This window comes from Nyctereutes procyonoides, unplaced genomic scaffold (assembly GCF_905146905.1).
Source record: "Nyctereutes procyonoides isolate TBG_1078 unplaced genomic scaffold, NYPRO_anot_genome, whole genome shotgun sequence".
In the NCBI taxonomy this organism is placed as follows: Eukaryota; Metazoa; Chordata; class Mammalia; order Carnivora; family Canidae; genus Nyctereutes; species Nyctereutes procyonoides.
The window spans coordinates 1,532,414-1,544,792 of NW_026575114.1; the positions used below are offsets into that span (position 1 = coordinate 1,532,414).

Genomic DNA, 12,379 nt, shown 5'->3' on the forward strand with positions numbered 1-12,379 from the left:
TTCCCCGCCACGGCGCGGTCCTGGAGCTCGGAGGGGACGCCTGCGGACCACCCCGTCCCCGGCCTCCGCCGGCCGCCCAAGCGGCCGCCCATCTGGCACAGCGCGGCCCTGGGAGCTGGCGCACCACGCGCACCCCGCGCTCCCCGCAGCCGCGGGATGGGCCGCCGCCGCCGCCGCCGCCCCCGCCCCAGCTCCAGGGCCCCGCCCGCCCCCTGCCCGCCCCGCCCCGGCCCTGGTCCCAGCCCCGGCCCCAGCCCCAGCCCCGGCGGGCGCCCCCCGCGGCGCTGCCCCGCCCCCGCCGTCCCGCGCCGCCCCGGGCCCCGGCCCGCCGCCCGGCCGCCGGCCCACCTGGCGCAGCGCCGCCCTCGGAGTCCGCGCACCGGCGCACACCCGCGCACCCCGCGCACCTCGCGGCCGCAGGAGGGCCCAGCGCCGCCGCCCGCCAGCTCCCAGGGCCTGGCCGGGTCCGGCGCCGGTGCTCTCGGGGTGGACTCCCGGACCTCCGCGTTCTCCCGCCCGGCGATGGCCCTGCTCGGATACTTCTTATTCCTCTACGGCCTGAAGCAGGCGCTGGGCAGCTACCCGATCTGGTGGTGAGTGAGTCTCCTTTGCGTCCGCCTGGGTCTCGGAGGTCCCCTCGGGCAGGGTCCCGCGGTGGCCCGGAGCCCGCGCCCTGCCCCTCCGGCTCCGCGGGCGCGGGCGGCTTGTTTTCCTTGGGGCCACTTTCGACCTGTTGGGGCCGGGGCTGGGACGCGGGTGTCGGAGCTTCCGGGGACTTTGGCGTCCCGGGCTTGGTGGGGCCCGCCGGCGTCGGAAGGGGCGCAGCGCCTGGGCAGAGGCGGGAGCGCTGTCCGCAGAGACGGCAGGAACAGCCAGGCAGCCTGAGGCCAGAAGCCAGGAGGGCGAGCGGGCGCACCTCCGCAAGGACCGTGTCGCACGCACACACGCGCACACCTCGAGACAAAGTGGGTGAGACGAGCCCGAGCCGCTGGCGGCGGCGGCGCGGTTACGTAAAGACAGCAGGACCCGCCGGGAGTGGCGGCCACGGGGGCCAGCGCCAGCCCTGCCGCCTCCCGGCTCTGTGTGTGCGCGCAGGGGGGGTGTCCCGAGGGGCCTCTGCTCGCAGCCTTGGACCCGGAGGGAGGGCGAGGAGGCTCCGAAGTGAGGCCAGGCAATCGAGGAGGCTGGGGGCCGCGCCCTCCGCCCAGAGCTCGCACACTGCAGGGAGACCCTCGCAAAACCGAGGTGAAGGTGCAGACCAACCAAGGGCAGGTCCGCAGGGTCTGCTGCACACAGACGGGGTGGGAGTGGGGCGAGGGGGGGTCAGGGCCACCCTCCCCCCGGGTATCTGATTAGGCAGAGGCCCGCCAGCGAAGGTCACGCAGCAGCGGGGGGCCGGGTTGCGCTCGGAGAGTCCAGAGACCTGACGGTGGTGGCTGAGGGGATGCCTGGAGCTGGAGAGAAGGTTCCCCCACACATGCCTGCTGGGGAGTGCGCGCACACATGTGACACACACACACACACACACACACACACACACACAGGAACCGGCTCCGACGGCTTGCCTGGTATTATAATAATTACACCGAGGGGAAGGGGGGGAACCGAGCCAGCTGAAGTACATCTAATCCGATAATAATTTTTCTCTCCGAGATGGTTCGGGAGCAGGGGCGCCGCGGGTCCCGACGCAGCTGGGCGGGGCGCGGCGGGAGGGGCGGCACAGGCCGGCCCAGGGACTTGGGCGAGGCCCTTCGGGGACCCCGGCGGCCTCACGGCGCACACCGCACCTGCAGCGCCGCGTCGCTCGGAGCGTGGGCTGGGGCGGCGGTGCCTGCGGCTGCGGGGGGGGGTACAGTCCGAGAGAGCCCCCGGCCGCGCTCCAGCGCAGGCTTCTAATTAGACTCTGCCGCCGCCGCATTCCTGGGCCCAGGAGGAAGCTCCCTTCGCCCCTGCCGCTGCTCCCAAAGGGAAGAGCCCTGCCACCAGCCTGCTGGCGACCTTCCCCACACCTTGGGATCTGTGTCCTGTTGGCCCTGAGGCTCGCTGGCCTTGACACCCCCCACACGCATACACACACAGGTGTGCTCCTCTTCGCACCTAGGCTAGGTGTGTTCCATCTGAATGGGCCGGCACATGCTCCAGTGGACCCGGTGCAGCCCCGCATTTTCCAGGCAGGTGGGGAGGAGCCCTTGCACTCAGCAATTCACCCAATCCTTGTTTGGCCCCAGAGAGAAGGGGTGCCATGGAAACCCCCCTCAGTGATTCTGCTTCCTAAGGAGAGAACCCTGTGGCACACACCAGCTCAGGGTGCCCTGGGGGCGGCTGGTTTGGCCTCCTGTCTGGCCGCAGACCAGCTGGACAGGAGGGAGCCATCTCTGCACCGACTGCAGGCGGAATGGCGAGGAGGGCACACATGGAAAGGCTCCACTTCAACAGCATCCAGCAAGGGAAAGCCTTCCTGTGTTCACATCCTACCTGGCGGAGTTTACCCTGGAGGCTCCTCCTTTCCCTGCCCTCCTCCCCGTGGCGCTGAGGGTCTCATCTTTATAACTTCTCACCTTCACGCCCAGCCTCCCTAATTGGTTGTGTTTTCATCCTCTCTCCCCCACGAAGCTATGCCCCCCCCCCCCCCCCGCACACCTTGCATATAAAAGTGAAAGTAACGGGGGCTTTCTCACCTGCGGGAAGGATGAGGAAACAGCCCAAATCGGGAGTAATTAGGCTTTTGAAGTTGGTGTGGCTCCTGGTGGGAGGGTGGAGGGGGAGGAGGAGCCAGCGCTCCTGGCAGCTGCCCTGCAGGAATCCCAAGGGCCACCCGCTCCCCAGCACTCGTGGAAACATCCCTCACCCGCGGTGCAGGGGCAGGTCCCAGCCCAGCCTCAGGGACATGCAGACACAGTCCCAACACCTGATGCTGAGAGTGTGTCTCTGGGCTCCTCTGGGCAGGACCAGGGGGACTGCAGAGAAGGGAGCAGAGCCTTGACAGAGCTGCACACTGTAGGCTCCCCCTCCCCTGGGACACCAGGATGCTCAGAGTTAGAACTGCAGGAGGGCCCTGCAGATGCTGGATGGCTTCAGGGTCGAGGGGACCCACAGAACCCTGCTACTCAGTAGGTGCCAGTGCCCCATGGTGCACTCTGGGCTCCCTCAGCCTGTGTCCCCGAGTCTGGGCAGAGGGTATCTTGTAACCCCCTGGGCCCAGCCTGCCCTTGCTGCTGACCCCACACCCTCTCTGCCCTGGAGTTATAGCCCCAGTGGCCAGCGACCGCCTGGTTCTCCCCAGCACAGCAAGCTCTCCAGCACAGAGGCTGGCCCAAAATGTACCCCAGTGAGGCCCCCCCCAGGTTCTCCCTCAGAGGGCCTTCTCGCTCCACCCACCAACGTCCCCCATGCACTTGCTGGCGGCAGACTCCCAACTGGAAGGAGCTCTGGCCCCAGGAGGGCCTGCTCAGCAGCCAATGCCTCCACCTTCCAGAGCCTTCTCTCTGCCTGGCCCTCCCCCCCATACCGCCCCTCTGGCCCCCACCTGGGTCTCCTTGTGCCCGCTGTTTGTGGGGTGCAGGTGCATCTCAAGTTCAGAGTAGGTGGCTGGCCAGGGGCATTCTGGGGGTGCCCCTGAGGCACCAGCCTCAAGGGGGCAAAGAGGAGGGGTGAGAGGTTACCTGTGTCAGGTGAGTGGGACCTGAGGGCTGAACTTCGCAGGCAGCAGGGCCCACGGACAAGACGCCCCTCCTGAGCTGCCCCGTCTCTGGTGAATCTGCACCCCTGCACCCCTCCCCAGGGTGGCCCTGCCCATCACTGCTCCAGTCTCCCTGCTCCTTCTGCCTGCCTCTCGGTCTCCATCTACTGCCCCAAGGCTGCTAAGGACAGTAGCAAGGCCCTAAGACCAGAGGACTCCAGACAGCAGGTTGACCCCTCTGGTTTTGTAGGATCTCAGGGTGCTGGGGGCAGCGTCCCCCCACACGGCCACCAGTGGCATCCTCGTATCCAGGGCCATGGGTCAAAGATACATGGTCAGAGCACCTGTTCTAGAGAGCCACCAGGTGGGCACACTTCACCTCCTGCCTCTGCAGGGCACCACACATGTGTCTCCCCAGCCTCCAGCACCCCCAACCTGGCTGCCCCCCCCCCCCCCCCCCCCCCCCCCCCCCCCCCCCCGCTCAGGACAGGCTCTCCCAGGCTGTGTTCCCACACCTCACTGGGCTCTTATTAGATGATTTTCTGTCGTATTTGCATAAACCTGCTAGCATCCTTTGTGGCAGGCAGGAGGACTGGGCAGCAACACAATGGGGGCGGAAATGTCTTAGAGCTGTAAAGCCACATTTCCTGAGGTGGGTCCTGTGTGCAGGCCTCCCGCTGCTGGCTGCAGGGGTCTCTGGGGGCGCTGCCACCATCCTGCGGGTGTAACCCAGGACCACTCAGTGGCCTCCAGGCCAGAGCCATCCGGATGGTTGTCCGTGAGGAAATGACAGAAGTTGAAAGGCCATTTGGGGACAACATGCCAGTTGTGCTTTCTTTCGCTCTATTTTTTATGTAGGATTTTATGTACTCTGTAATAAGGGATAGGAAAATTTTAAAAACCCCCAAACCCAAGTTGTTAGGTCAAGCTGCACCTTCATCGACCAGGAAGCCCAAGTGAGGGACATCTCCCTGGACTGGCACCCCTCCACGAGTGACTGCCCACACCGGCAGGTGTACACTCTGCAGCTGCCCCCTCCCCCCCAAGCCTGGTCAAAGGATCGAGAAGCCTCAGGAGGCAGGGTGGGTCCTGGACCAGCTTCCCAGAGATGACAGTAGTGCCCACACGATGCCGAGAGGGGATGAGCTGCCCGTCATGGGAAGCAGGTGCGCAGGCCCCAGAAGGCACAGAATGCAGAGGCCCCAGGGCCCTGAGCCCCTGTTTCCAGAGCCAGCAGAAGGGCGGTGCCCACATACCCGCTGTGAACCCCCACACAGTCTCTGGGCTCTGTCCTTCCCCTGCTCCACCCTTCAGCCCGCAGCTGCCCACGAAGATTCCCATCCTGGACCCAGCGAATGAATGAATGAGCGAGTGAGTGATGGAATCTTTCCCCGCAAGAAACAGAAACCCCCCGGGGGGACAAGAGGAGACTGCCGGGCGTTCCCGTACCCGCTAGCTGAGCTCCCAGCTCTGGGCCCCAGTCCCCAGGACATACTGGGCAGCGCTGCCTCGGTCTCCCTCCCGGCCTCCCCAGGTGACACCCTGAAGGTGTCTCGCACTTTGGTGCTTCCACATTCCTTCCCTGACAAAACGTGCCGCTGCCGCCCAGGGAAGCGGGCAAATGCATGGCCGCGGGCATAGGAGCCTCTGCCCGCCTGCCAGGACTTGCTCAAAGTATGTGTCAGTAATCCTGGCTCAGCCGGCGGGGCAGCAGGGGTGCAGGGGGGTGTGCTGCGGGCAGGGAGGGATGGCCCAGCGCAGACCGGGGCAGCAGGGGCAGGGGCCAGGGGGCCCCGGGCCCTCCCCGGACCCCACCCCATGGAGAGAGAGAAAGCAGAGAGAAAAGCAGCCCCGGAGGCCCGGGCAGGTGGGCCACCAGGGAGGACAGAGCCCCCGTCTGCTGGGCGGCCCTCAGCTCCCAGGACCACCGACCAGCCACATAGCCATGGATCCGGCCTGTGGATGGAACCGGGTGTCTCAGTGACACCCGGCACATGGTCCCCAGGGGGAGAGCCAGGGGCCCAGCAAGCCCTCCTCTGCAGACACCCAGCTGAGCGCTATGCTCACTCTGTGCCCTCGGATGACAGGAGGTGGCCTTGCCCCTCGGCCTCGCCTTCACCAGTGGTCTAGATGTGAAAGGACAAGCTGGAGTAGAGCCAGGCTTCTGCATGGCCCAGAGGAGGCGGCTAGCAGGGCTGGAGTGGTGGCTGCAGGTGAAGGCCAGGCACATGTGGACCCACTCAGCCAGCACTCAGCTCCCCCAGCCCCAGGAGCCTCGGTACAGGGTGGCTGGAGGCTGGGGAGGTGGAGGCCAGCAAGGAGGTAAAGCATGGAGTCTCCCAGGCCCAGCCAAGCCCCCCAAGAACCCCTCTCTCTGACACCTGCCCCCGACACAGGGGCCCCAACGAAGGCAGTATGATGCCCACAGCCCTTGGACGGGCGCCCCACATATGCTGAGATTTGTTCTGCCCCCTGCCCCATCGCGCCATCATGGCGAAGCCCTGGCGGATGACGGCCGCCAGCCCAGGCTGGGGCCTGGGCCTTCCTCCCTGCGTGTCCCAGCCAGCGCCCGCTCCACCCTGAGCAGGATGGCCTGGCCAGGTGCCCGCCCACTGACACCATGCACTCCCTGGGAGGGGAAAACCATTAGCGCTGGCAGGCGATGGGCAGGGTTCACTGGCCTCAGCCACAGGCCGGGACCGGAGTCCAGGGCCACTGTCCACACAGCACGCTCCCCTCCCCATGGCTCGTGTCACCCACCTTCCCAGGGGTCACAGAGGTGCCGTGCAGAGGTGTCGTGTTGTGCTTGCACTTTACCTCCACAGCACGTCTTCTAGAAGTTGGGGGCTGTCTCCCAGACCCGGGGAGACCACCATCACCTGCTCCTGGACGTTGGCCCTTCTGCCGTGTGGTCAGCCAGCAGGGGTCTTGGAGCTGGGTCCGGGTACAGGCTCAGAGTGAGACAGGGTGCTGGGTCAGGGTGCATTCATGAGGGACGCCCTAGCTTTGAGGGGCCTTCAGGTCGCAGGCATGACATCCAGCCGGGCAGCAGGGTGTGGGCGCCCTCTGGGATGGCACCCTGCCTGCGGAAATACAGTGAATTCCTCAAGGGGTGAATCACAGCGCCAGGTGCAAGGTAACGGAAGTGGGTGCAGCAGGAGTGCGGCGGCCTGTGCCCCCCCAGACCCGCAGGCCCATCCCTGGAGCCAGCAGGGTCACAGCCTCACCCTGACCCAGACAGATGGGCACCACGGCCCCAGCACTGCGGGAGGAAGCGGCCCACTTGTCCCTGTGTGCACACCTGTCACCTGTGAGGCTGAGGGGACAACCAGGAGTCAACCCCAGCCCAAGGCCCGTGGCCACCACACGGCATGGGCTTCTGAGTGTCCATGAGGCCTGGTTCACGTGGTCCCTCCAGGCACCCTCTCACAGGTTAGGGAGTGGGTGGCCCCATGCAGCATCACTCTTCCCTCCCCCTTGGGGTGTCTGCAGGGAGAATGTGTGGTGCAAGGGCCTTAGTGCAGCTGGCCAGGGGCAGATGCAGACCACCCCGCTCCCTGTCATCCCTTGATGACTATCCAGCAATGGACATGGAGCTGTATGGGGCCCAGGACACCTTTGGCACTCAAGATCCCGAGTGTGGGCCATGTGACCCTCACAGACAGGCGTTGGAGCCCCCAATTCGTGTGGGAGTCCTGACCTGCGTGGGGACAGGGTGGGAAGGTGGTCCCATGGTGGACATGGGGTCCCCGTAGGAAAAACAGGAGGCCAGAGCCCTCTCTGTGTCCCTAATCCGTGAGGGTCTCAAGGCGGTGGATGCCTGCCTGCCAGGGGGCTCACTGGAATGCACATTCACCAGCACCTCGATCATGGGGCGTCCAGCCTCCAGACCAGTGAGAAACAACGATGTGCTGTGCAGACCACACGCGGATCCTGTGCCGTGGGGCCTGCTGGGGCAGTGCATGCTGGCTGAGACGCCTGTCCCCATGCTATGTTGTACGCACACTACTCCCTATGTGTAAAGAGCAGGAGAGTATAGGGGGGGCAAGCCAGAGGCCCTTCTGACATAAGAACACGTGGACACCAGCCAGGTGTCTTCATCAGAGCGGGGGGTCCTGGTCCAGGCGTCCGGGGCACCATCCCCAAGGTCGTGCGAGTCTGCAGGAGTCCTGTAAGGCCAGTCGAGCCCGGGGCCGCCCAGGTGACTGGGTGGGGCCGCTGGGGGCCTAGGCAGGAGAAGCGGCCAGCCTGGGATCAGGGGACAACTGGCATGGGACACAGAGAGAGACAGGAGGGAACAAATGCCCAGGTGGTTGGGCAATGGGGGCACCCTGCTCGACCCGCCACTGCTGGGCAAGGCTCTGTCCCTGGGACCCAGAGGCCTGGCCGGCCAGCGCGGACAACATATCTGTCTTTCCTGCTTCCCACGCGGCCTGACTGCACTGCCTCAGACGGCTCCAACCTGTTAGCTCAGGCCCAGCAGGCCGCAGGTCTGGGTGGCCCACCAGGGCCCCTCGGGTCCGCAGTTGCCAGCCTGGGGCACAGAGTTCGACCTCTTCCACAGTCAGGTCTGGGTCCTTGCCCATGGGGGACCCAGTCCTCTCATTCATGCTGTGCCGATGGTGGCCGACAGGGTGGTGCTCTGCTCCTGGGGGAGCACAGCATCCCCGCACAGGACCAGCAGCAGCTCCAGACGCCCCATGTGTCCTATGTCTGCTCCCAGGCGGAGGCCATGCTTCGAAGGTGAACGGGCAGTTGGACGGGCAGTTGGCAGGCATCGGTGACCCTGATGCACGCAGGGCCTGTCATCGGGCCTCCTGGGGCGGTCACCATCAGGGCCTGGCAGGGATGCTGCCTTCCCCAGGCACAGAGCCACATGTCCCCTTCTGGAAGCTTCTGAGCAGCCTGGATGCACCAGGCACCCCCCCACCCCGTCATTTGTACCGACCGTGGACAGCAGTGGAGCCAGGCACCTGGGGGCATGGCAGCAGTCAGGTTTCTGAGTCCATGTCCCAGGGAGGGTGCCCTCTTGTCAGATGGCAGCCAGGCACCCATCACCACCGCTGCGGCTCCTGGTTTGCACTCTGCACCCACTGCCATCCTTCTTTGCTGGTGAGGACATACCTACTAACGCCCTCCGCGCCACAGCACCCACCTGTCACACTCACATCCTACATGCAGACCACGCTGACCTCACACCACAAGCAGCCTGATGTCGCCATCTTCCTGGAGGACCCAGAAGCCCGCCCTGTACTACATGCTCTTGCTTTTTATGTTTGGAGTGCTCGGGGCGACGCAGGGCATGGAGACGATGGTGCCGTCCCCCCGTGGGCACTGCCCCCAGTTCCCAGGGAGACCCTGGGACAGGCCAGGGCAACCTCATTCCCCAGTCCCTGGAGGCAGCCACAGGCCTTTTGCAGCCACTGCTCGGCCTGCAGCTCCTCCCACCCTGGATGTGGCCCTGGCCTCACCCTGCGTCCCCACTTCCTCCCAGAAGGCTGTGTTTCCTGAGTGCTGATAGATTGGGATGTCTACCTTCTCTTTAGGAATTTGAGTCCTGGGCGTGTGGGGGAGTCATGCACGGCCCATTAGGGTTCCCCCGGCGTGAGGTTATACCGCAGCGAGTCCATACACCGACATACCACCACACAACACCGCAATCTGCTTAGTAAGCGCCCACTGAACTACTTCGTGCGATTACTTTTTCACGAGCCCTTCTTACCTTTGCGGCCAAGCCCCACCCCATGCCCCCACAAGCCCCCTCACCCTGTCCTCACGCATCATGCTGGCCTCTGCCCTGTGGGATGGGAAGCCCTGGTGGGCCACCATCCTCAAACAGGGTCTGCAGCACCCTCGGCTCTGGGACACAGGTCTGTGGAAGCAGCTCCAGGGGCATGGGCATGGGCGTGGGCATGGGTGTGGGATCGGGACAGGGTTAGGGGAACCCAGCCAGGGTTGGTGGAGGCCAGAACAGCTGGACCGGCATCTGGGCTGGCTCCCTGGCCCCAGGGTACAGCGCGCCAGGGCTTGCCCAGGTGGAGGGCTGGGGCGGGCGGGCAGGAGCTGACTCAGCTCCCCGGAACCAGGGGCTGCCAGAATCGGTGAGTGTGGAAGTCCCCGCTCTGCTTCCCCACAGCCAAGCGCGCGAGGCCTGGGGGGCAGCTGCTGTTCCCCCTCTGACCTGTGAGGGAGGAGGGGGGTGGGCCTCCGGGGCAGTGCAGGGGCTCTAGGGGGCCTCTTGTCCTCCTTTGCCCTCCCCCGCCCGCCCCCGCAGTGACTCCCACAGGTTGCCAGACCTGTGTCTGAATCAAGTGCTGCCTTTCTTTTCTGCTCATCCTGAGTCTCCAATGGAACAAGCATACTGAACCAGGAAGAAGGGGTCAAGGCCCTTGTGATGAACACTCCCCCCACCCCTGTGCTAGAGCAGGGCTGTGACACCAGGGGCACTGGAGGGAGCCCTCCACCCCCGGGTCACCGCGAGGCAGGCCCCTGGGAAGCGCCTTGAAGGGAGCCCCCAACCCTCACCCCTGCTGCCCACCCCCAGGAGCCAGGAACCCCCAGAAGTGCTCACCCCCAGGGCCCTGATGGGAACCCCACCCTGTGTTTCCCCCAGAGGGAGTCTCGCCATCGGCATGGATGCAAGCCCCCTGGCGGGAACATTGTTTGCCCTCAGTTTATCCACCGTGCATGGCTGTCCCCCGACCCAGCAGCGCCCACCTCATCCTCTCATCTCATCTCAGGTGTCACTGCGCTGAGCCCCGGGGCTGGTGCGTCAGGAACCAGAGCCCTATGCTTGCTTGAAAGCATGTCTCCCCTGGTCCAAGCATCAGTGGGTGTCCTGGCTCCTGGGGTGGAGGAGCCCAAGCCCCACGCAGTCGCACCTGCAGTGACCTGCTAACTGCGGGTCCCCAGCCTCGCCCCACCCGCAGCCTCCAAGGCACCTCTCCTGGGGCTCCTGGGTGCTGGGAGGTGCACAGATCCCAACCAGCCTGGTCCCCACGGTCGCCTCGCTGACCTAGTGTGGCCTCCAGGACTGGCCACATCAGCCCTTTCTCAGGAGGCAGAAAGGGGTCTGGTGAATGACCAGCCAGGCCACCCAGGGGGAAGCAGGGGCGAACTCCTGTACAGGGAGGCCACAGAAGCTGCAGAAAGATCCGGAACCAGCATCCACCCTGCCTCAGCTCCTGCTCTGTGATCTGCCCAGCCGTGTTCTCACCTGGCCCCCTGGCTACTTGCTTCTCAGGGACCCTGCCACTGGGTCCCTCTGCTCATTAGCGTGTTGGAGTCACCCCAGCCATTTCTGCTGCCGATTCCAGGCTGCGTCGGTGGGCAGGCCACCTGGACTGGCAGGAGGAGGATGCACAGGCAGCACAGGTGACGACATTGTGAAGGACAACCCGGGTTCATGGGTCCTCTGTGCAAGCTCCAGCTGGAATCCTATTGGGGTCGCAGGGGGTGGATGCAGCCCATCCCCCCACATGGCCCGACCGCCTCCCCCGTCCTCTCTGCCCCCTCCCAGCCAGGCCCATCTCCTCAGCCTGGACGCCTCACTTCCACACACTGGCTGTGCGGCCCCTAAAGCCAGAGAACCCTGGTGTGGGTCTGCATGTACCCCTCAGCCCATGTAACCCACAGGCCCAGCATCCCTCCCGCCCTGCCTGCCTGTTCTGTCCACTGCGAAGCTCATGGCCATGGTCAGTGCCCGGGTCCCCATGGGGGCATCCCCATGCTCTCCACTCAGAGCTGTCCATGAAGGCCCGGGGAGGAGCTCTAGGCCCAGAGCACAGAACACACCCTAGAGAGCAAGACTACACAGGGAGGTGGGGAAGGGGGTGGCCTTTCTGGAAACTTTGAGGCTCATGGACTGCAGGGTGGGTGGGGAAGTGTGGGGAGGCTCAGGCCTGGCCCAGCGCCTGGCACTCAGTAGGGTCCACAAGGGGTGAGCCCACAGGAGTGAGCCAGCACCCCCTCGCAGGTCACGCGGGACTGGGGAGACCTCCGGTATGTGATGCCAGGCTCACCGTGGCACCCAGGTGACAAGACAGTAACCAAGGGCAGCGCACCAAGTAAGGATTCAGATGGTGGTGCTTGAAAGTGGGAGCCCCAGGCATGGCACATGGTGTGCAGGTGTGCAGGGTCAGGGACGCAGGGCCTGCACACGGCAAGGCGGCAAGGCTCGGGCTTCCGCCTGTAAGGCACTGATGCTGTGGCAGACACAGAGGTTTTAATTGTTCAGGGATGTTCCCGATGAAACAGAGCAGGAGGGGAGGGGTGGACACAGTGCCCTGCCCAGGAAGGGCCCCAGGGCCATGGGGCTGTGGTGCAGGCAGCCGAAGGCTGTGTCCATGGGGAGACAGCTGGGGGTGTGGGCATGCAGGGGACTGGGGCAGCCACTCAGGGCTGTGGCATGTGCAGGGAGAGCACACAGTCCAGGTGCTCTCGGCCCAGCAACAAGGAAGCAGATCTGGTGCTGAAGGGCTGGGCCTCCAGCCTCAGGGCAGGGCAGCCTGGAAGATCTTGGTGGGGGGTGGGGGGGGTGTGAGCATCTGCTGTGCACTTCCAAAGGGCAGGTTGACAGTGGTTCCCCATTCCCATGGTCCCAGCACAGCCCCACGGAACTGGGTCAGACTCCAGGAAGGACTTACCTAAGGTCGCTGTCCTAACGCAGGTGTGTGGGCTGCTGAGGGACATGGAGGCCTC

The 12,379-nt window shown here is 65.2% G+C and overlaps 1 protein-coding gene across 1 annotated transcript in view; it reads left to right on the forward strand.

Moving 5' to 3' along the window:
- The first annotated feature begins 349 nt into the window (after positions 1–349).
- WNT3A (Wnt family member 3A) overlaps positions 350–12,379 on the forward strand; it is a 44,518-nt gene continuing 32,488 nt past the window's right edge. The window contains exon 1 of the mRNA XM_055333754.1: positions 350–593. Within this exon, the coding sequence (XP_055189729.1) occupies positions 523–593 (71 nt within the window). The 5' untranslated portion in view covers positions 350–522. The remainder of the gene's footprint in view (positions 594–12,379) is intronic.